We start from the raw sequence: 22781 nt of genomic DNA on the forward strand, positions 1-22781 counted from the left end.
TTCGAGCCGGTGTATTAGCATCGCAAAGCGGGACCAGTAGTCTCTAAAGGAAAGATCCCCCTGCTTGCATCTCATCAACTCCCTCTGGGTTACACTCTCCCCCAATTGGCGTCCATCGCCTGAAAAAACTTCCGGACATCCCTCATGGCGGGGTTCTGCGCAGCCATAAGGGGTCTAACCCATTCCCTCGCCCCACGAGATACGCCACCCTTGCTGCCTCGTCAGCAAAGTCATCATGCTGCAGCTCCAAAGCGTACTCTATTTCTGTTCGGAATCCATTATATTCCTGGGGCTTCCCCCCAAATTTGTGTACCAGTCCAGGCACCTTCTTTCCCACTGGGGTGGGTCTCACCTGCGCGTCCAGGGTGCGCCTCTCATCCAGCCGCACCGTCAGCAGGGCTACATGCTGTTCCAGCTCCTGGTTCCTCTTCACCAGGTCCTGCACCCCCGCAGCTTGCTCCGCTGCCCCGGTGCCTCCAGTCTGGCTCATGTTTCTCCTGCTTGCACACAAGTAACGTCAAAGACTGACGGATTGCTGTAATGGTTGTGAGGGGTTACTTGTGCGTAAATTGCCTTCGGTTTAGTTAGTTTGCTTGCCCAACCATGCTTAGGGTCAGAGCTCACCCTCCGTGACCTGTTAGTCACTTGCAGAATCCGTCAGTGGGCGTTTCTTGAACCTCTTCCAGCATAAAAGCTGTTTGACCCCGAGTCTCCTCCTATGTTCCCTGCACGGAACGTGTCTGCGCAAGTAAGGGGAAGGCAGGGCATGCCAGCGCTCTCTCCACTAGTTTCGGGTGAAGGGTCTTGGAGCCCTGTCACCAATTCCTCCATCTCCCTCTCTTCTCTATTGGTGTTACGCTGAATTCCTTCCCCCCTGCTGGTCCCCTCTCTGGCATCGCTCGGGAGCCCTGCCTCCGCTTCTCGCTCTGATGTCAGTTCCCTGACAATATCGAATCGCTTAAGAAACATTGCAAGTTGTTGATTGTTTTTCTTAGCGCGCCATCCTGCAATGTTCCAGGACAGCAGCTTTAATTCTTTGTCCCCCCATGGTGTAGATTTGTTGGGTCCACGGTGTCCAGTGACCCCTTTACATCTAAAAAAACACTCCCATTAAGTTTGTCAATAGGCATCTGCTGCATAAAGGAATGATTATCCATAACTCTTGGGGACTTAAGGGGGTGGTTTGGACTTGGGGGAGTAGCTCTTTCATTTGGGGAGAGTTTTAAATAGTTGAACCAGGTACTCGGAGATGTGACAGTCTGTTTTAGTTTTGCCTTACCATACACCAGCGGGGGCTGTGATTGGTCTTCCGAATCTACACATTTAAAGGCGCCTCCCACCGTCCTCTTGTCCACTAGGCACTTGGGGGATATAGGCCGTGTGTGTGAGCCTTCCGTAGTCTCAACATGGGCCTCCTTTTTGGTCAGTCTGCTTCTCAGGGTGTCCAGTCTAACCAAGATTTCCTTTTGGGCTGGCATCTGCAGTGACCCGATCCGATCTATTAGGGCATGTTCAAATGAAGTTGAGTCACAATAGGGGCTATGTTTTCCTGCTGGTGCACTAGGCTCTGGTTTTGCTGGTTTTGTTGCATATGCACTCTATCATTTTGTTCCTCTGTTCCTGGTGTCCCTTCCCCCTTGGCCGCCGGTAGGGAGGTTGGCGGAGCTCTGTTTTCAAAGATTCTTAATAAATCTATTCCTTTCTTTAAAAATAGATTTCTTGTTCTAAAGATGAAGTTGACCAGATTATGATCTGTGAAAGTGATCAGGGCACGGACTGAATGTCCATCTTGATATAGGTAGTCTATACTGTCTATGTCGGTTGCTTTAACTGCCCCAGGTAGAATGTTGTTTATAATAGTCAGCAGGTGCCTCACGCAGTCTGTCCCTGTGCGAGGACCCAGTGGTTTTGGATAGTTCGTGAATACCATCTTTTCTGGGCTTAGGACCAGGATCCATTCTTTCTTTCTACTGGGGGCTTGCAGTTCCCGCGGGTTCCCGTCTATATTGGAGATCCCCGACTTACTTCTGTTTGCAGTTGCTACAGGGGTCCTAGGTGGGTTCAAGGCAGGAGCATCCAGCTGTAGTTTGGTTGCTTTTGTCAGGCTGGGCGAACATAGGGGGAGAACGGCCGTGGGGGGGCTTATTTCTTTGAATGTACTTGGGGAATTATTTTCACATATGGGGCCACCTACCTTGATATCCTTTGGAACCACCAGGTGAGCAGCAATGATCATCTCATGCTCTGCCAGCTTCACTCCTTCCACCCCAATCTGCTTCATCAAGCGTTCTGCCTGCCGACAAAACAAAGAGGCCCAGAGTTGCAGTCCTCCCTTTATCTCAGAGATTTAATATAGGACTCTGCTATTGTCATGACTTGCTATTGTCATGACTACACACAGTGACTTGCACCTGGCACTTTTAGAAGAATAATTTCATTTATAAAAGATAGAGTGAGGAAAAGGAATAAAGAAAAAAGTGAGTGAGAATGGGGGGGGGGGAATACTGTTACATAATAATAATAATTTATTATTTATACACCACCCATCTGGCTGTATTTTTCTTATCCTAATACACATATAACTGTCAATAACCTAATATATTATGGTTACAGCTGGGAAGCCGTGTTGGTCTGCCATAGTCAAAACAAAACAAAAAAATCCTTCCAGTAGAACCTTAGAGACCAACTAAGTTTGTTATTGGTATAGCTTATACCAATAACAAACTCAGTTGGTCTCTAAGGTGCTACTGGAAGGATTTTTTGTTTGTTTGTTTCGACTAATTTATTATGTGTAAACTCATTCAAAATATCATTATATTTATTCAAATAAAGTGTGTGTCTGTTCATACATTGCCAATGTTGTCGTGTTTTCAAGCCATTGATTAAGGGGAATTGTATCGCTATTCTTCCAGTTCATCTGTCTCTTGGCTTCCATTAGGGCATGTAGAATCCATTTCCTCAGTCCTGTTGCCAACGGAACTAGTATATAGTTCAAGAGCATCTTAACATTTCCCGCTGTGTCTTGTTTATATAGTCCAACACTTTCTTCCAAAATTTAGTAAATGTGGGACATCGTCTTCTTCTTTCTTCTTTGGTAATCATTTGTAGCCAAGTAAGATTGTCTTCCATGAACACGGTTTTAACAATGAGTCCGTAAGTGACTGTGGAGGCCAATTATTGATCCACACATCCTTCCACAGTGGGGACATAGGTTTCCGGGTGGGAGCTGATCATGGTGTGGATTTGCCAAGCGTGCCTTCCTCTTAGCACATTTCTTCCTTGCGTCCTGAGTTCGAGTGTCTTCAAAGCCCATGACACCTTTGGTAAAGGCTGTTCTCCAACTGAAGTGCTCGAAGGCCAGTGTTTCCCAGTTTTCAGTGTTTTTACTACATTTTTTAGATTTGTCTTGAGACAGTCTTTAAACCTCCATTTTTAAGTTTGGAATAGAGTAGTTGCTTTGGAAGACATTCATCAGGCATGTGCACAACATGACCAGTCCAATGAATTTGATGTTGAAGAATCATCGCTTTGACACTGGTGATCTTTGCTTCTTCCAGTACACTGATATTAGTTCTCCTGTCTTCCCAAGTGATGTGTAAAATTTTTCAGAGACACCATTGATGGAATCTTTCGAGCATCTGGAGATGGCTTTTATAAGTGGCCCATGTTTCACAAGCATATAGTAAGGTTGGTAGTACAATAGCTTTGTAAACAAGCATTTTGGTTTCCCTGTGAATGTCCCAGTCCTCAAACACTCTGCACTTCAATAGGGAGAAAGCCACACTCACAGAGCTCAGGCAATGCTGGATTTCGGCATCAATGTTGGCCCTTGTTGAAAGATAACTGCCTAGGTAGGAAAAGTGATCGACATTTTCCAATGTTACACCATTGAGTTGGATTTGTGGTGCTGCAGAGGGGTTGTTTTGTACTTGTTAGTGCAGCACTTTGGTTTTTTGGATGTTGAGTGATAGGCCAAGCTTTTTGTAAGCTTCTGCAAAGATATTTAGGATAGTTTGGAGGTCATCCTCTGAGCGTGCGCACACTATGTTGTCATCAGCATACTGAAGCTCTATGACAGAAGTCTTTGCTTTCAGCCTGCTCAGATTGAAGAGCTTCCCATCTGTTCGATATATGATTTCTACTCCAGTGGGGAGTTTCCCTTTGACAAAGTGTAGGATCATGGCAATGAAAATAATCAATAGAGTTGGGGCAATAACACAACCCTGTTTAACACCTGATCCCACTGTGAATGGTTCACTTTGAGAGCCATTGTTATCTATGATTGTTGCTGTCATATTATCATGGAGTAGAACCGAAACATGAGTGTAGATTTTCACTGCATCTTCTCAAATTTGGAAATTTCTGTATAGGCACAAACTCCCAAAATTATTCTTCTTCTGCACGGGCCCTCATAAAAATGTCATTTTTCAGAGTTAATATATCATTTTCAAGAGATATTTTGCACAATGAGTAATTTGTACTGATAATGACTGCAATTTTTTAAAAGTCCAAATCAGATTTGAATGGAAGCATGTACTCTACAATTAATTCAATTTTTTGGAAGTCACCAAATCTTTTTTAACTACAGAATAACAGAACCAATTTTGGCCACATATGTCAGGCCTGGTCGTTGTCCTCTTCAGATCACCACACAAACGCTTCTTGTTCTTTTATAACTTTTTATTGTGTATTAACAAAATAATCTTATAAACAGTTCTTAAATATTATTCCTCAGTCACTTCTTTCAGATCCCTTCTGAGCTCTGCTTCTCTGTGACCAGCCACCCTCAAAATGGCGAAGGCGCCCTTCCCTTCGCTTTCCGGCTCTTTTTCCTACCCTCCTGGCTAGAGCTGGCCTGTATCTCCCCTCCTCCCAATCTGAGCTAGAACTGAACCCTTGCCTTTCCTGGGAACAGCCGGTCCCTCCCTCTTGTTCCTCTTGCTCCCTTCTATTAGCTTCACTGCTCTCCCTCCCCCCTTGGGGAATGCTTTCTCCCTCTGAGAAACTGGAAACTTCTAACTCTTCCCTGACATCACCCCCTCCCCTAAGCCCCCCTTCCTCCTCCTCCTCGCTCTCCTCTGTTTCTGAAGGACCGAACCCTATGAACTCTTCTTCCTCGCTATCTGTCTCTTCAAAAATTTCTTGAAGATGCCAGTTATGGGGTTTTGGCTTGTGGGGATATTTTCTATGAAATTCTCTCTGCAATTCTGGAACGTTCATTTTTTCTGCTGGTTCCCATGAGTTCTCAGACTCATCTAACCCTTTCCATGCAACCAAATACTGTAATTTCCTCCTACTTATTCTTGAGTCTGATATCTCTTCCACTTCGGTCTCCTCTTCCCCCATCGTGGTGGGAAAAGGAGGTGGTTCCCTTGAAATTTGATACTTATGCGCTGGTACAAACACTGACAATAACAGGGGCGCCGACTTATAAAAAATATTGGGGGGGCCCATACCGGGGTCCTGCCCCGGGAAGTTTTCTAAATTTTAGATGAAAATTAGTGAGTTTTAAAGTTTTTAAAAAGTATTTTAGAGTCATATGATCAACATTAGAACCCCGAAAACTCGACTCTCTATAACTCCACACTCCGGGAAACTCGACAAGCCTGAAACACTTTTTGGCTTTGAAAAAAGAAACAAAACATAAACACGCACGGTATTTTCGTAAAAAGCTAATTTAATTTACAGTAACAATTATGCTTATAGACTATTACAGAGCAGTGAATTTATAGCTCTGAAAAGACTGAAATGATATTTAAATAAATCCTAAACTATCATTAAAAGAATAAAACATAAAATATTGCTGTCGCACAGTAATAGCGCTTTGATTAATAAGTGAAATAGCTAATTTAAGCTTACTTTGAATAAGGCTGAGGGTTCATTAAATAAAAATAATATCTCAAAGTTAATGCTTTAATACAGTTAATAAAGTTAATACAGTATGCCTAATACTGTATGTAAATACTGTAATACTGTATGTAAATAACGGGCTTTAATTGGGTCTTACACCCTAAAAATATTTAAGTATTTGAAAATAACTAATACAGTACTATAGTAATATAGAAATACAGTACTAAACTAGTACTAATATTTTGAAACTGAAAATTTAACATTCTGTAAGTATTCAATTCTCTATTTTATAAAGATTTTTAATATCTGACAGTGAGTTTGGAGTAGCCCAATGCAAAAATCCTGAGGATCCATGTGGATCCATGCTTTGTAACCACGTTTTTGCACCACTGTGACCCTAGGCAACAGTGGGTGCGTGATTTTTTTGGTGCAAGATGTAGCCAGGGACATGCTATGTTATCTGATGGTGAATTTGGGGTGACCCAATGCAAAAATCCTGAGGATCCATGTGGATCCGTGCCTTGTAACCACGTTTTTGCACCATTGTGGCCCCAGGCCACAGTGGGTGCGTGATTTTTTTGGTGCAAGATGTAGCCATGGACATGCTATGTGATCTGATGGTGAATTTGGGGTGACCCAATGCAAAAATCCTGAGGATCCATGTGGATCCGTGCTTTGTAACCACGTTTTTGCACCATTGTGGCCCCAGGCCACAGTGGGTGCGTGATTTTTTTGGTGCAGGCTGTAGCCATGGACATGCTATGTTATCTGATGGTGAATTTGGGGTGACCCAATGCAAAAATCCTGAGGATCCATGTGGATCCGTGCTTTGTAACCACGTTTTTGCACCATTGTGGCCCCAGGCCACAGTGGGTGCGTGATTTTTTTGGTGCAGGCTGTAGCCATGGACATGCTATGTTATCTGATGGTGAATTTGGGGTGACCCAATGCAAAAATCCTGAGGATCCATGTGGATCCGTGCTTTGTAACCACGTTTTTGCACCATTGTGGCCCCAGGCCATAGTGGGTGCGTGATTTTTTTGGTGCAGGCTGTAGCCATGGACATGCTATGTTATCTGATGGTGAATTTGGGGTGACCCAGTGCAAAGATCCTGTGGATCCATGCTTTGTAACCATGTTTTCGCACCATTGCAGCCCCAGGCAACAGTGGGTGCGTGTTTTTTTTGGTACAGACTGTAGCCATGGACATGTAATGTGATCTGATGGTGAATTTGGGGTGACCCAATGCAAAAATCCTGAGGATCCATGTGGATCCGTGCTTTGTCACCACGTTTTAAATGGGGAGGGAAGGAAAAACACAGAAGGGACAAGAAGCACAAGAGGGGTGTGCGGAGAAGCAGCTGGCTAAGAATGCAGGGGAGGAGTTTAACGGGGTGGGGGGGAGGAAAGGAAGGCAAAAGTCCCCCCCCCAGCCAGCCCTCTTTCTCTCTCCCACCTGCATGTTTGAGGTGGTGGTGGGCTGGAGCCTGCACGCAGTGTGACTAGGAAAGAATTAGGAGTCGATGCTTTCCTTAACCCTCTGCTTGCCAGGAGGGCAGGGGATTCCCTGCTCCTTGTTGAGTTTGAGCAAACGCAGCAAGAGAAGCGGGTGGGCAGTAAGACCCTGAGGCAGAATGCTTCTGCCTTCCCTCGCCCGACCGACCAACCGCCCGATCTTATTTTTCCCTGATTTTTGCCGCTGCACTCCGGCTCCAGGGACCACACATTCGCTCAATAATTTTCTTAAATTATTGGGGGGGCGGAGCCCCCCAAAACGAATTTTTGAGGGGGCTCGGGCCCCCTCAGGCCCCATGGAGTCGGCGCCTATGGACAATAAAGATCTATGAAATACAGGGTGTATTCTCATATTTTCAGGCAAATGAAGCTTGAAAGCGACTGGGTTAATTTGAGCCTTTACTTGGAAAGGTCCCAATCTCCTTGGTTCTAGCTTTTTACACCTCCCTTGTATTGGTAGTCCCTTGGTAGACAGCCATACCCAGCTCCCTACTTGGATTTATTCCCCAACTCGCTGGTGCCTGTCTGCAGCTCTCTTGTAAGCCTCTTTAGCTTCTTCCAAATCCTCTTTCAATATCTCATGAATGCACCTCAACTCCTCTATCATTTGTTCTGCTGCTGGTACTGCTAACTGCTCCTCTTGACCTGGGAATGCCCTTGAGTGCAAGCCATAGTTTGTCACAAATGGGGCTCTGCCCGTAGACACATGCATTGCATTATTATACGCAAACTCTGCTAGACTCAACTTCTCTAACCACCTGCTCTGCTGATAACCAGCATAACACCTCAGATATTGTTGCAGTGTTGCATTCGTTCTTTCAGCTTCCCCATTGGTTTGCGGGTGTCTCGCCGACGTGAGGCTTAGCTCCTCCTCCAAAATTGTGATGTAAATTGGGCCCCTCTATCTGAAATGATTTGTGATGGCATACCATGCAACCTAAAAATATTATCTAAAAACATCTTTGCAGTTTCCTGCGCGGTCGGAATTTTGGCACATGGTATGAAATGCGCCATCTTGGTTAGCATGTCAACCACCACAAAGATCACTGTATGCCTATGTGATGATGGTAGATCCGTTATAAAATCCATAGACACCACATCCCAAGGCCTTCCCGGCGTGGGCATAGGTTGCAACAACCATGCGGGAGCTGCTCTGGGTGCCTTGGCTCGTTGACATACTTCACAACCTCTTACATATTGCGTTACCTCCTCCCTCAACTTTGGCCACCAAAACTGCCGTGTGATCTGATACAGGGTCTTTTCTCTACCAAAATGTCCTGCAGTCGGGTTATCATGATGTTGCCTCAACACTTTACCTCTTAATTCACCTGCAGGTACATACAGCACCTCTCTCCTGTACAACAATCCACCTTTTCCCTTGAAACCTTCCTCTTCCCCTCTACCTTTTCTCAGTTCCTCCATTTTCTTTTGTGCAAACTCATCTGTTACTGTCAATCGCTGGAATTCCCTGCCATCCACTACTACGGCTTCACACCCCCACTGATCCGATCTCAGCATTTCTTGCAACTTGGGAGGTGCTTCTCCTTCCATATACTCAGGTTTGCGCGATAGCGCATCTGCACGAACGTTTTGATGCCTAGGTATGTACTCAATCCTAAAATTAAACCCAGCAAAAAACTACACCCACCTAATTTGCCTTTGGTTTAGCTGTCTAGCAGTTCTCCAATACTCTAAATTCTTATGATCTGTTTGTACCACCACCTGATGTGACGCCCCTTCCAAAAAATGTCTCCACACTTTAAAGGCAGCATGCACAGCTAAAGGTTCCTTATCAAATATGGTGTAGTTTTGTTCTGATTGATTTAATTTTCTAGAGTAGAAGGCACAGGGTCTCCAGTCCCCTTCCTTGTCCTGTTGCAGCAGAATGGCTCCAATAGCCGTATCAGAGGCGTCAGTTTCTACCTTCATACATTTACTTGGATCTAGGTGCATAAGATATTTTTCTGAAGCAAACACCGCCTTTAATTTGTCAAAGGCCTTCTGTGGTTCCTCAGACCATCTGAATGTCCCCTTGCCTCTTAGACAATCAGTCAGTGGTGTTGTGATTTTGGAGTAATTACCTATGAATTTACGATAGAAATTAGCAAATCCTAAAAACCTCTGTAGATCTTTCTTAGTTTTAGGTGCCTCCCATTCCACCACTGCCTGAACTTTACTGGGGTCCATGTGCACCCCTTTGTGGGAAATGCAATATCCCAGGAACTCCACATTTTGTGTGTGGAACTTACACTTTTCTAACTTCACATATAACCTGTTGGTCCTCAATCTCTCTAACACCTGCGTGACATGTTTTACATGTTCTTCCATACTTTCACTATATATTAAGAGGTCATCTAAATAAGAGACACAGAACTGATCCAGTATACCTGCTAAGACGTGATTGATGAAGGTTTGAAATACCCCTGAGCCATTTTGCAAGCCAAAAGGCATTACCAAGAATTCAAATGCACCATACTTAGAACAAAAACTGGTTTTCCACTCATCCCCTTCTCTGACCCTTATCAGATTATATGCTCCTCGTAGATCAAACTTGGTAAAGACTTTGGCTGACCTTACTCTCTCTAAAAGGTCATCTATACGTGGCAGTGGGCACACGCGAGGCTTCATTTGGCTATTAAGGATTCTGAAGTCACATACTAATCTCGGTGCCCCTTCCTCCCCTTTCTTTTTGACAAAAAAGATGGGAGCACCCCCCAAGGCCGTGGACTCTCTAATAAAACCTCTCTGCAAATTCTTTTGCAGGAACTCCCTCAATGCTGCAGATTCTACTTCCGACATGGCATATATCTTGCTTGGTGGCAACTGTGCCCCAGGGACTAGATCTATCTTGCAATCTTAGGGCCTATGTGGTGGAAGTTTATCCGCTTCTTTTTCACAAAAAACATCCCGATAAGCAATATATTGTGACGGAATCTCACTTTCATTCCCCATCAACTTCCCTTCCACCTCTGTTCCCATTACTTCCACTGAGATTTTCCCCTTTTGCCCCAAACAATGTGTCATACAATAGATTGAACCAAAAACCAAAGACCTTTGATGCCAGGCAATCACTGGATTGTGACGATTGAGCCAACTCATGCCCAGGACTATCGGGTGCCCAGCTAGTTTGGTCACATGAAATGCCCTGGTCTCTGAGTGATGACTCATCCATTCTCAGTGGTGGAGTCTCGTAAGTCACTTCTCCTGACAGTAGCGGTCTGCCATTGATTGTTTTCACTCTTAGTGGGAAATTCAAAGGTAACAAAGCGATTTTGTGTTCCTGTACAAATTTCTGGTCTATTAAATCTGCTGACGCTCCTGAGTCTAACAGCGCCTCTACCTGGATCCTATGTCCATTGGGTAGTTGTAGTTGCACCTTCACCGTTAGTCCTGGAATAGGTGGTTCTGCGTGAGAGCCTTCTATTGTTCCTCCACCCGGCTGCAAGCTCCCATTTCCAGCCGGGGACATTTGTTTCCCTGATGCAGTTCCTTTGGGCAATTGTCTTCTCCCATGTCTGCTCCAGATAGAGACTCCCATTCTTTACGATTGCGACATTGTCGTGCTAGATGCCCTGATTTTCCACAGACAAAGCAACACCTCGTGTCTCTTGCTCTCCCTGCATTTCCTCTTACCATGGAAGAGGTAGTAACTGGGAGGGGTCTGGCTGCCCCTAATTCCATGGGCTCTGGCCGCTCTCGTCTTGGCACGTTGCCCATTCTGCTTTCTGTACTTTCGATATTGTTTTCCCGCCATCGTGGTCTCCATTGTTCCTTCTTTTCACTAGCCCTCCGTTCCACGCGTAGGCTCAATTGCAGGCACGTTCGGACCAGAGAGTCCAAGGAACTAGGTTCTGGCATTTGGGCCAATTGGTCTAAAATCTCATTATTCAGTCCTTCCCTAAAAAGGGCTGCAACTGTTGGGAAATTCAGATCCCATTTTAATTTCTGCACCAGCAAACTAAAGTTGGACCAATAAACTCCCACAGTGTCTTTTCCTTGTCTCATTCTCAGCAGCTGCCTAGCTGTGGTTACTTCATGCACAGGGTCTAAGAAAATCACATCTAGATACTGCAGAAAAAATTGTAGATTTCCTAGGGCGGCATTCCTTCGAGATATGAGGGGTATAACACAGTCCTTAGCCCTCCCTTCCAAGAAATTAATCACATAAGCAACCTTCTCTTGCTCAGATTGAAATTCTTTATCCTTTATCTCAATTATGTAAGAAATTTCTGTCTTGAAAGCCATGTATTCAGAGCTTTCTCCCTTGAAGCTACGTGGACGTACAGTAAATGTTTTACTCACACTGTCTCCACACATCGCTTGCAGCATGGCTCTATGTTCTCCCAGTGCTGCTGATAGTACGTCGACTTGACTTTTCAACTGTAAGTTCTGTTGCCACAAGTCCTGTAACGTTAGCTGGAGCGCTGGGGTTTCTCCTTGCCCAACTGGCGCCTCAGCTCCCTCCATTTTGGCTTCTCCTTCTTACTTATAGTGAAGAGGCGCAGAGCAGAAGGTATTCTGTCAGGCCTGGTCATTGTCCTCTTCAGATCACGGTTCTTAAATAGTATTCCTCAGAGTCACTTCTTTCAGATCCCTTCTGAGCTCTGCTTCTCCGTGACCAGCCACTCTCAAAATGGCGAAGGCGCCCTTCCCTTCGCTTTCCCCTCTTTTTTCTACCCTCCTGGCTAGAGCTGGCCTGTATCTCCCCTCCTCCCAATCTGAGCTAGAACTGAACCCTTGCCTTTCCTGGGAACAGCCGGTCCCTCCCTCTTGTTCCTCTTGCTCCCTTCTGTTAGATTCACTGCTCTCCTTCCCCCCTTGGGGAATGCTTTCTCCCTCTGGGAAACTGGAAACTTTTAACTCTTCCCTAACAACATACTTCTCTGTTTGAAAAACAAAGTCAGGATTTTTTTCCAGATGGTCCTGCATATTAGGAAAGTGATCAAAAATTTTGATTGTAAAGTCAGCCGTCATTAGCTTAAATTTTGTTTTGTAGGATGAAACTATGATAATAATCTTGCCAATGCATTTACCTTTACCTTGTAGCTCTAGGTTCATATCACTAAGTTTACCTGTGAAATCAGCAAGGGAAGCCAGATCAAATAACCACTCATCATCTTCTAACTGAGCGTACTCATCTCCCCTCTCCTTCAAAAAGGATATAATTTCTTCCTATAAACTACGAAATCTTACCAAAAATTTGTGCCTACTGAGCCACCTTACATCTCTGTGTAAAATTAATTCTAGCTGCCCTTCCTCAAGAGTGAGATTGAAAAGCCGCCTTTGAAGTGCTTTTCCACGAATTGAATTTACAAATTTAAAAGCTATGTCCATGACATGCTTTGTGTTCAGTTTCTTGCTTGCCAAAACTTGCTGGTGAATGATGCAGTGGTACGCAAGGAAGTCAGAGAAATCACCATGTTGTTGAAAAAGAGCAATAAATCCATTAACTCGACCTGTCGTGGCTTTTGCTTCATCCGTAGTGATGGCAACAAGCTTGTGTAATGGAACATTAAGCTTGCTTATCAAGGAATAGAAGGAATTAAATATTTCTTCACTGGTAGTTTTCTCTTTTAAAGAAACTATCCCAAGTAGTTATTCTTTTGTGCTGTAATATTTAAAAACCATACAAATAAAAAACTAGTAGCTGAGCTGTGTCACTGATGTCTGTATATTTGTCTAGCTAGAGTGAGAAAGCAACACAACTGGACACATTTTTCAACAGCTGTTCATCAATATTTTTACACGTTTTCCATTCACTGTATGGTTGTGTTTCTTGATAATTGAAGATCTTGGATAGCAGCTATGGTCTCTTTTTAATTTTTAAACCCTTCAAAAAGATGTTCAGCTGCTGCAAGAAAACACTCTTTTACAAACTCCCCTTCTGTGAAAGGTTTGCACTTTTTAGCAATCAGGTTGAAGGATGAGATGGTTGCATTGTTAGAATGTGAGTTGGATTTTACCAGTAATTGCTGCTGAGACGCTAATTTTGCTTTGAGTTCTTTGAGCTTAAGTTTACGAATTCCACTTTTGACTGGAAAATTGACATCAATGGGGTTCCAAGTTACCCTTTTTTGATAAGGACACAGAGGCGTTACAAATTAAACAACAACACTTCTCTTTCAACATCACAAAGAAATACTCAATTTCCAATTCCTTATGAAAATGATTGGTTTTGGACTTCTTTGGAGCACTCATTTTTTTTACAAAAGGGACTAGACCTTCTGAAGGAATTGATTTAAAAACTAACTCAGCAAGACAGAAGACTGCCTGCTTTGTAAAGGGTGACAACCTTTAAGATACAAAACACCCAGACAAGGAAAACCAACTCAGCTAAGTAGTTTACACAGATCTGAGGAGCCAGTAGATGCGTGTTAGGCTTTCGATTTCACATATGGCGCCCAAACAACTGTACCCACACCACACTACCTCCAAAGCAAACCAAAAAGCTAAAAGCAAATGCAGTAGCAAACCTCAGAACTGAACTTAAAACAAAAGCTGTATTCCCCTGCAACCACACAGCCAAAGCTGCACACAAACCACCTCGAAATCAAACCTTGCTGCAAAACAATGGCACCCCAATGGAGGCTGGGACCTGCCCCACGTAAGGAACCTGTGACAAGCGGAAGCACCTGTGGCTCAGTTACTCTGTTTGTTAACTTAAAATGCAAAATGATAATTTAAAAAAAATATTTATTTATTCCTTTTAATTCCTTTTCATTTATTATTTAAAGCAGTAGCACTGGAAACTTCAGCAAGAGCACTCCCACCTGGAAGGCACAGGAAAATAACAACCCAACCAGCACCTGCCCCCTGGCCCCACATGGCTTCAGTTTTAAAATGCACCAACAATCAACAAAGACCCCAACAGTGCTGGTTCCAATTCCTGAATTCTTTGATTACTGAAGACCACGTTATGTAAACAGGACACAAACCAGCCTCAAAAAACAGCTTTTTAGCCAACAGAAAAACTTTTCCCCACACAAACACAGAAAGCCCCAAATGGCTGGAAAACTCAGTTTCCCAGGATCCTCAGCCCTCGCAAAGGAACTACTCACCATGCAAGGGAACTCAGTTTCCCAAGCTCCCTTGCAACGATGAATCCTGGCAAATGCAGAAACCAGGACAGACGCCTGTTCTTCTCTTGCCTGCATGATGCAGCGTGGATACAAGAAGCAGGCGGGCAAGGAAGGATGAGATCCCAGGCGAGGTCTAAGACTTTCCTAGTCACAATGCAGGAGACCTACAGAGATCCACACTGGAAACCCACGGGAAGGAAGAGGGAGTGTCCCAGGTGTGGGCTGCTTAAATGGGCAAGGGAAGCCCATGGTCAGCCCTTGGATTTGCCCCCTGGCACTGCCCAAGTCTCAGCCTGCATCCCCCTTTGCCCAAGCAGGGTGCAGGCTAGGATCCGGTCTCTGATAGGCACAGGGCAGCATCCCCGTTACATCCTCGAGGGAAGGGGAGCCATCCCACGCACACATGCAAACTCACACACATACTGGCCAGCTCTTTGTCAGCATGAAGGAGGGGGAGCCATCCAGACATCCTGCACAACACACTCACACACGTACTGGTGAGCTCTCTGTCAGCAAGAGGGAAGGAGCTCTCCGTGCAATTGCCCATGGTTATTGAGCTTTTTTTGGGGGGGGGGGGGAGAAGAGTTGAGCTTTTTTTACGGGAAGCTTTTTTTCTGTTTTAGGCTGGCAATCACTAAAGAACACAGGATCTACTGGCAATTGACCAGAAACTTCCTGGCAATCAACCAGTAGATCACAATCGACCTGTTGGACATGCCTGGTCTAGGTAATCGTGAACATTCCAACTCTTTATTCCAATCATTTCTTAAACTCTGTATATCAAACTTACTTGTTGATAATAAATACCTATAAAAAGTAATTGCTGGCTTTTTTGTTTCAAATGAATTATCCAATTGCTCCAAATTTTGGGTGTCTCAGATGCTGAGCAGGCCACCAGACCAAACAAAGTTACTAAAAGATGTAGCTGCAAGTATTGCCATAGGGCCACCTCTGGCAGATGGTATTTTTCTCTCAGAGCATCATGCCTATTGTGGGAATGTTCAGGCATGCAGCAGAGGATATAGTGTTTGATTATATCCTTTCCAACTTGTGTTAACAAGTTCTACAATTTAGTAGGGTAACATTCCCCTTTTTAAACTTTCACAGAGGATGTGTTTGCTTAGGCTCGCTAAAGCCTCTAAAATAAGTTTCCTTGGTAATTTCCCCTTTAGTCCGTCATAAAAAGATAGATGCAACACAGTCTTCTATAAAAGTATAAAAAGAGTTTACTCACACATTCTGTTCACAAATGGATCCCAGAAGGGAGACTTAAGTTACGAAAGTAATATACACTGGAAACTATCCCATAAGGAGATAGCTCCTTTGTCCTCTCACACAGATATTTTTAAATGTTAGCTATCTAGTATTTAGTTAGTTCATTTTATATTTATCTACTGTAAACTCATATAAAAATATATCTACGTTGTGTACAAAATCTCAGTTAAAACCAAAACAACAAAAAATAAAACCAGGAGGGAGGTTGGTTGGGGGCCTTGCCTTCTTTTGCTTGTGTTTCATTTGCTTTGCATGTGGGTGTGGGTATCAATGTGAAATGTGTGTGTTTTTTGGTGCCTGCAACAGTTCCTTACATTCTAAAAGTGACCCCGGGCCCCAAAAGACTGGAGGCTACTGTCCATTTGTTGTTGAAAGATGAGCAGAGACAAAGAAACAAGAAAAAAAGAGAAAGATAGACCAGCCTGTCATTGAATGCTACAGTGGTGCTAAATTGTGCTAAAGCCATGCATAGGACACGACACCCCCCCCCCGATTATTGGCATGTGGATGTGCTGCTATAGAAGGACATATGAGGTATTCACCACAGCAGAATATAGGTGATCAAGATCTGTGACCATTTTAGGATTCCAAAATTATAGCCCAATTGGTGCACACACACAGTGGACTTTGTGGGTAAGTTCCATGTATATACCTTTTTCTTTAGCTGTATCCTTTGCTTACGGGTTGGGTCCAAGGCATCTGATACCCACTTGATGCTGAAGTAGGTGGCAGCCCCAAAGACGGTCAGGCGAAGGAGAACAGCAAACACTTCATTGCGGGTCAGTGGCCGAGTCAGAAGGTCTTTGGAGACCTCCCCTAGCAACATCTCTTCTGTGTTTCAGGCAGCCAGACTACAAGCTGAACTACATTAAAAAAGTAAAAAGGGGGGGGGGGCGACAAGGGATATAAATGAATTAGAAAGGAAAAACTGCAGCCATTGTATCAGCACTACACCACAGAGCCAGTGTGGTGTAGTGGTTAAGAGCGGTAGTCTCTTAATCTGGGGAACCGGGTTCGATTCCCCGCTCCTCCATCTGCAGCTGCTGGGTGACCTTGGGCCAGTCACACTTCTCTGAAGTCTCTCAGCCCCACTCACCTCACAGAGTGTTTGTTGTGGGGGAGGAAGGGAAAGGAGAATGTTAGCCGCTTTGAGACTCCTTAAAGGGAGTGAAAGGCGGGATATCAAATCCAAATCCAAACTCTTCAAGATCACAAAGCCAAGTAATGAAGTCACATTTCAGCCAAGGAGAGACAATGCTGGTGCCGTGTAGTGACTAAGGAGCTATGAATCAGGAAGACCTCCCATTACAGTCCCACCTCTGCTATGAACTTTCTGATCTCTATAGGGGAGCAATTCTTACTCATCCTCAACCTCCCACCTCCAGTATGGGGAAAGACTGTAGCTCAGTGGAAATATCACTCCCCCCCCCCCCCCGGTCATAGCAGTTCAAAAGCATACCAGCATGAGTAGATAAATAGGTACCGCTGCAGCGGGAAGGTAAATGCTGTTTCTGTGTGCCAGAAGCAGTTTAGTCCTGCTGGCCACATGACCTGGAAAGCTGTATGTGGACAAACATCAGCTTCCTTGGCCTGAAGTGAGATGAGCGCCACACCCCATAGCTGTCTTTGACTGGACCTAACGGTCCAGGGGCCTTTTACCTTGGTGGGACTGTGCAAGGGACTAAGTAAATATCCAGGGGTTGAAAGAGGGTCAAAAAAGGCCTGGGGTGGAGTAAAGAGGTTAAATCAGTAAAGATACAAGGGGCAAGAGATTTTGGATACAATATTCAAATATGCTTACAAGACATTAGGTAAAAGCATTAATTCAGAACAAAGAGCCTTACGAATAAAGGGCATTGAGAAACTTCTGTATGGCAACAGCTGCTGAGAGTGTGTGGGTCCTGCTCCTGCCTCTCTCACCAGGCCTAGGGCCCCTGACAGACTACAAAAGGACTCCTGCAGCCCAGCAGAGAGTTCTGTTTGCATTCTTTTAAACTGCTTTTTGATTGTAGTTTTTTTTAAATGGTTTTAACTGTTCTTAAGTGTTTTGGGGGGTTATTCAGCTGTTTCTGTTTATATTTTGTTTATGTATTTTGTGTTTTATATTGTAATTTTATCTTGTGAATTGGTCTGACCTGCGGGCATATGGGGAAGAATATTGGTTGATGGGATGCTATGATTCTACACATGACTGTGGCCAGATGGGAAGTCTTGCTCCTAAGCTTCGCTTCTGTACAGAATGCTGCACAAACCATTCTAATACTAAGACATTCACTCACCACCTTAGAATGTTCAGTTCACATTGAGTTCAGGAAAACATTGTACCTGACCCGTTCTTAATGCATAGTTGACCACATCTACGGATGAATGCTATATCAATCACTAGTACAAGTTTAATAAGGAGGTTTTCACGCCTGTCCAATTCTGTGTTCCCTTTCCCACCCTTTAATCTATTGCTGATTAATGCCTATATGCAACCTTTGCTTTGTACTTGTGTTAACCAATCAGCAATAAGCACATACGTGGCAATGCTGTAATATTCAATAAAAGAGACTCCTCGAGACTTGCTCGAGAGGTGCCTCCCAGATGACGCTGGCTACCTGTCTGTCGTTATTTCAACCCAACAATTGGTTATAAAAATGAATGCATTGCCAATAATGTTGTTTTTATTCCAATCAATACATGTTATCAGTGGGACAGGTCACTTTAAAGAATGGCAGAAAGATGTTTCTAAATTTATCTGGCAAGGGAAGAAACCAAGAATAAAATATGTAATTAACAGATGTTAAAGAAAGAGGTGGCTTCTCCCTGCCAGATCTGAGGTTATGCTATGAGGCGTCCTGCCTCTGCTGGCTTCGAGAATAGATAGCATTGGAAAATACGGATGTTCTAGATTTAGAAGGTCATGAAAACCGATTTGGTTGGCATGCATATCTATGGTATGAAAAGGTAAACTAATTGAAACTAACAAATTTTAAAGATATAAGAGAGTCATTAACAGATTGGTTACAATACCATCAATTAAATGATGTACTGTATTTAAAAAGGATAAAAGAAATTGATTCAGTAATGAAATCACAAGCTTTGAAAATGAATTGTTGCAAAATAAAGTAAAAGCACTATCTAAAATGTATAAGAGGTTGTTAGAATGAAGAGGTTAAATCAGTAAAGATACAATGGGCAAGAGATTTTGGATACAATATTCAACTCTTCATGGGAGAAGCAGTACATTGAAAGAAAATTGTATGAAGATGATGTACAGATGGTATTTGAGCCAACAGTGTGACGCGGCAGCTAAAAAAGCCAATGCAATTCTGGGCTGCATCAATAGGAGTATAACATCTAGATCAAGGGAAGTAATAGTGCCACTGTATTCTGCTCTGGTCAGACCTCACCTGGAGTACTGTGTCCAGTTCTGGGCACCACAGTTCAAGAAGGACACTGACAAACTGGAACGTGTCCAGAGGAGGGCAACCAAAATGGTCAAAGGCCTGGAAAACGATGCCTTATGAGGAACGGCTAAGGGAGCTGGGCATGTTTAGCCTGGAGAAGAGGAGGTTAAGGGGTGATATGATAGCCATGTTCAAATATATAAAAAAGGATGTCACATAGAGGAGGGAGAAAGGTTGTTTTCTGCTGCTCCAGAGAAGCGGACACGGAGCAATGGATCCAAACTACAAGAAAGAAGATTCCACCTAAACATTAGGAAGAACTTCCTGACAGTAAGAGCTGTTTGACAGTGGAATTTGCTGCTAAGGACTGTGGTGGAGTCTCCTTCTTTGGAAGTCTTTAAGCAGAGGCTTGACAACCATATGTCAGGAGTGCTCTGATGGTGTTTCCTGCTTGGCAGGGGGTTGGACTCGATGGCCCTTGTGGTCTCTTCCAACTCTATGATTCTATGACTCCTAGTATGCTAGCAAATTTGTACATGACTAGTTCAAATATATGTTGGAAATGTAAAGTAAAAGAGGGCACCTTTATAATATGTGGTGGACTTGTAAGGCAATAAAAGCATATTGGGAAATGATATACAATGAGTTAAAAAAAATGTTTAAAATAACCTTTGTTAAAAAAACCAGAAGCCTTTTTATTGGGAATTTTAGGTGCAGAGATACCAAGGAATTATAAAAGACTATTCATGTACGCGACGATGGCAGCCCAGATACGGAAGGAAGACAAAATACCTACAAGAGAAGAGTGGACAACAAAATTGATGGACTATGCTGAGATGGCTAAAATAACTGAAAAATCAGGAACCAGGATGATAACAAATTTAACAAGGACTGGGAAAATTTTGAAACATACTTAGGAGAACACTGTAAACATTAGCAGGACTGAAGCAATGTGAAAAGAACCATGGATATAAATAGAGTTTTAAGGCTAAATAGAGGACGATATGATATGCAGTGGAAAATGGTTATTAGCAGACTCCACAGAGGGAAGGGAGGAAGTCTGAGAATTTGGAGAATTCTACACTTTTTGATTCTATTTAATGTGTGAATGTAAAATTAAATTGTAAAACCAATAACAATTTTTTTTAAAAAAAAAAAAAGACCTGCGGGCCTAGGACAGTATATGAATTTAATAAATAAATAATAGTTTTTGCTTGTTTTACTTCCTTATTTTTTCACATTTTTAGATCCCTAGCAATGGTGATTGATAATTAATAAACATTTAATATATATTGATATTTCTTGACTTTCTGTGATGGCCTGGGAATCTAATTCAGAGGCTGAACCGGAGGAATCTCAGCCTGCACAGGAGTTCCCACCTCCAGGGCCGGCTGAGCCGGGGCAGGGCCTTGAATCTGAAGGGCCCTCACCTGTGCCGGATACTCAGGAGCAGACACCAAATGAATCCACTCTGGCTCCGGGGGTGATGGAGGACCCATTGCCTGCAGGTGTTCCTCTCCCAGCCCTGTCAGGGGAAGGTGAGGATCCCTCTGGGTCCAGTAACCCTCCAGCCTCTCCTGAGCTGCAGAGGCTCAGGGCAGAGAGGCGGAGGGAACTAAGTTCTCTCAGGAGGAGTGCTCGCCTTAAGGCCAGGAGAGGCAAGTCACCTGTGGGCCGGGACCGCCCTAGGCCTCAGAGGAGATAAAGGCCAGTCAGCCCAGTCCCAGGTTGCAGGAGCAACGTCGTTGGAAACCTGTTTCTGCCAGCACCCAGACCTGTTCTTTTGGAGTTCCCGTCCACGCCCGGCTTCTTGCTTTGGACCCCGCATCCCCCTTGGTGGATAGTCTCCAGACCCTCAACCCAGGACCAGACACTGACCACGCCTCACGGTAAACCCCCCCCAAGACCAGCACACTTTCTTTCATTTACTTTTCTAAGAATAGGGGTCAGGGTCAATGGCAACTTTATACGTTCAGGGGTGTGCATGTGTGAACGAACTCAGATATTTGGGAAACCCTAGATAATACTTTAGAAAGTACTGTAGTACTACTTTAAACTTCAAAATGCCTCAAACTAAATCCCTTTCACCTCTTTATAGTCACTTGCAAGCAATATAAATTTTCCAGAAACATTAAAGCCATGAGGAAGACCCTTCTTTTCTCGGCCCTGTATACCTGAAGGAGCATCTCCACCCCATCTCTCAGCCTGGACATGGAGGTCCACCTCTGAAGGCCTTCTGGTGGTTCCCTCACTGTGAGAAGTGAAGTTACAGCGAACCAGGAAGAGGGCCTTCTTGGCAGCGGTGCCCTCCCTGTGGAACACCCTCTGTTCAGATATCAAGAAAATAAACAACTATCTGACTTTGGCAGCCCTGTAACAGGAGGTTTTAAATATTTGATGTTCTATCATGTTTTTACTATTCTGCTGGGAACCACCCAGAATGGCTGGGAAAACCCAGCCAGATGGGAGGGGTATAAATAATAAAATTATTATTATTAATAATAATTTATTGCACAAAATGAAAATTTTGGGGTGTGGGCAAATGAAATACATGTAATACCTATTTACTTCTTAAACTGCAGCTTATTTTACTGCATGATAACATAAAATACCCTATTTCAAATTTAGCATATAATTCAGGAGTGTTAAAAAGATCAAGAAGAGGTTTGTTTTCATATTCCTGGGTGGCAATGGGAGTTTTATCTACTTCAGTTTCTAACAGTAAGGTTTTCTTAGCTGGTGTTCCTTCAGCTGGTTTCTCCTGTTCAGAAACACCCTTTTCTGTTTTTACAGAAGAGTTCTCTGGTACTGTTTGTAATATTTAAGAAATTTACAATACACTTGTATGTGTGTTTATGCAGAAGAGAGACCCACTCTTGTTTAGCAGGTCCTGTCTAAGCTATTATTTCTCCTGCAACATCTATTCCCGGTGTCCACACCTCTTGTGCAGATAACAGAGTTGAGGATGGGAGGCAGCTTCAATCAGGAAATTGGTGCAAAGAGCTTCCTCCACTAGTGGTCAAGTCCAAAGTCAAACTGGGTTCCCTGCAGCTGTTCTTAACCCTTTGAAAACTGGGATATCTATCCATGGATCTCCCTGCACCAGGGGAGAAGATTCTGTGGCCCTCCAGATACTGCAGAACTTGTAAGAAGCCCTGTTGGATCGGACTAAGGACCTATCTAGTCCAGGATTCTGTTCTACCATTGGAAAGCCTGACAGCAGAACTTGAATGCAACACCAGACTCCCCACGTGACAATTGCACTTCCCCCATGTGTGCTTCCCAGCAACTGGCATTCAGAGGCATCATGCCTCTGACAGTGGGGATAGAAGATAGTCCTTGTGGCTACGACCTGCTCAGTCTCTGACCATTGGCTATGATGAGTGTGGCTGTTGGAAATTGGAGTCCAGTAACATCTGGAGAGCCAAAGGTTAGGCACTTCTGCTTTAAGCAATCCAGCCTGAGCTTCCTATTGGCTCTAAGGGGATGACAGTACTGATCTGCAATGTCAGGTTGTAAGAATTTTAATAAGCTCAGGGAGGGCAGTTGCAAACAGCGGGAAGGTGCTGCAGAAATGCTAATTGTTGTCCTGGTTGTTACTATTCCGCTGTGGAGCCCCAGAGGCCTGTCGGTAGTGGGCACGGCGCTCTCTCTCCAGATGTCTGGGAAT

General features: G+C 43.9%; 1 protein-coding gene across 2 annotated transcripts in view; it reads right to left on the bottom strand.

Annotated features, from left to right (window-relative positions):
* LOC309358188 (outer mitochondrial transmembrane helix translocase-like) overlaps positions 1 to 16582 on the bottom strand; it is a 40592-nt gene extending 24010 nt beyond the window's left edge. The window contains exons 1-2 of one of the 2 annotated variants that reach the window (XM_081891112.1): positions 16372 to 16582; positions 2267 to 2293 (exon numbers count right to left, since the gene is read on the bottom strand). In XM_081891112.1, coding sequence (XP_081747238.1) covers positions 2267 to 2293; positions 16372 to 16545 — 201 coding nt within the window. In that variant the 5' untranslated portion in view covers positions 16546 to 16582. Of the gene's footprint in view, positions 1 to 2194; positions 2294 to 16371 lie in introns of both variants that reach the window. The other variant, XM_081891111.1, reaches the window with a different exon arrangement.
* Positions 16583 to 22781: the final 6199 nt, after the last annotated feature.

This window comes from Podarcis melisellensis, assembly GCF_964234715.1.
Source record: "Podarcis melisellensis genome assembly, chromosome: 15".
In the NCBI taxonomy this organism is placed as follows: Eukaryota; Metazoa; Chordata; class Lepidosauria; order Squamata; family Lacertidae; genus Podarcis; species Podarcis melisellensis.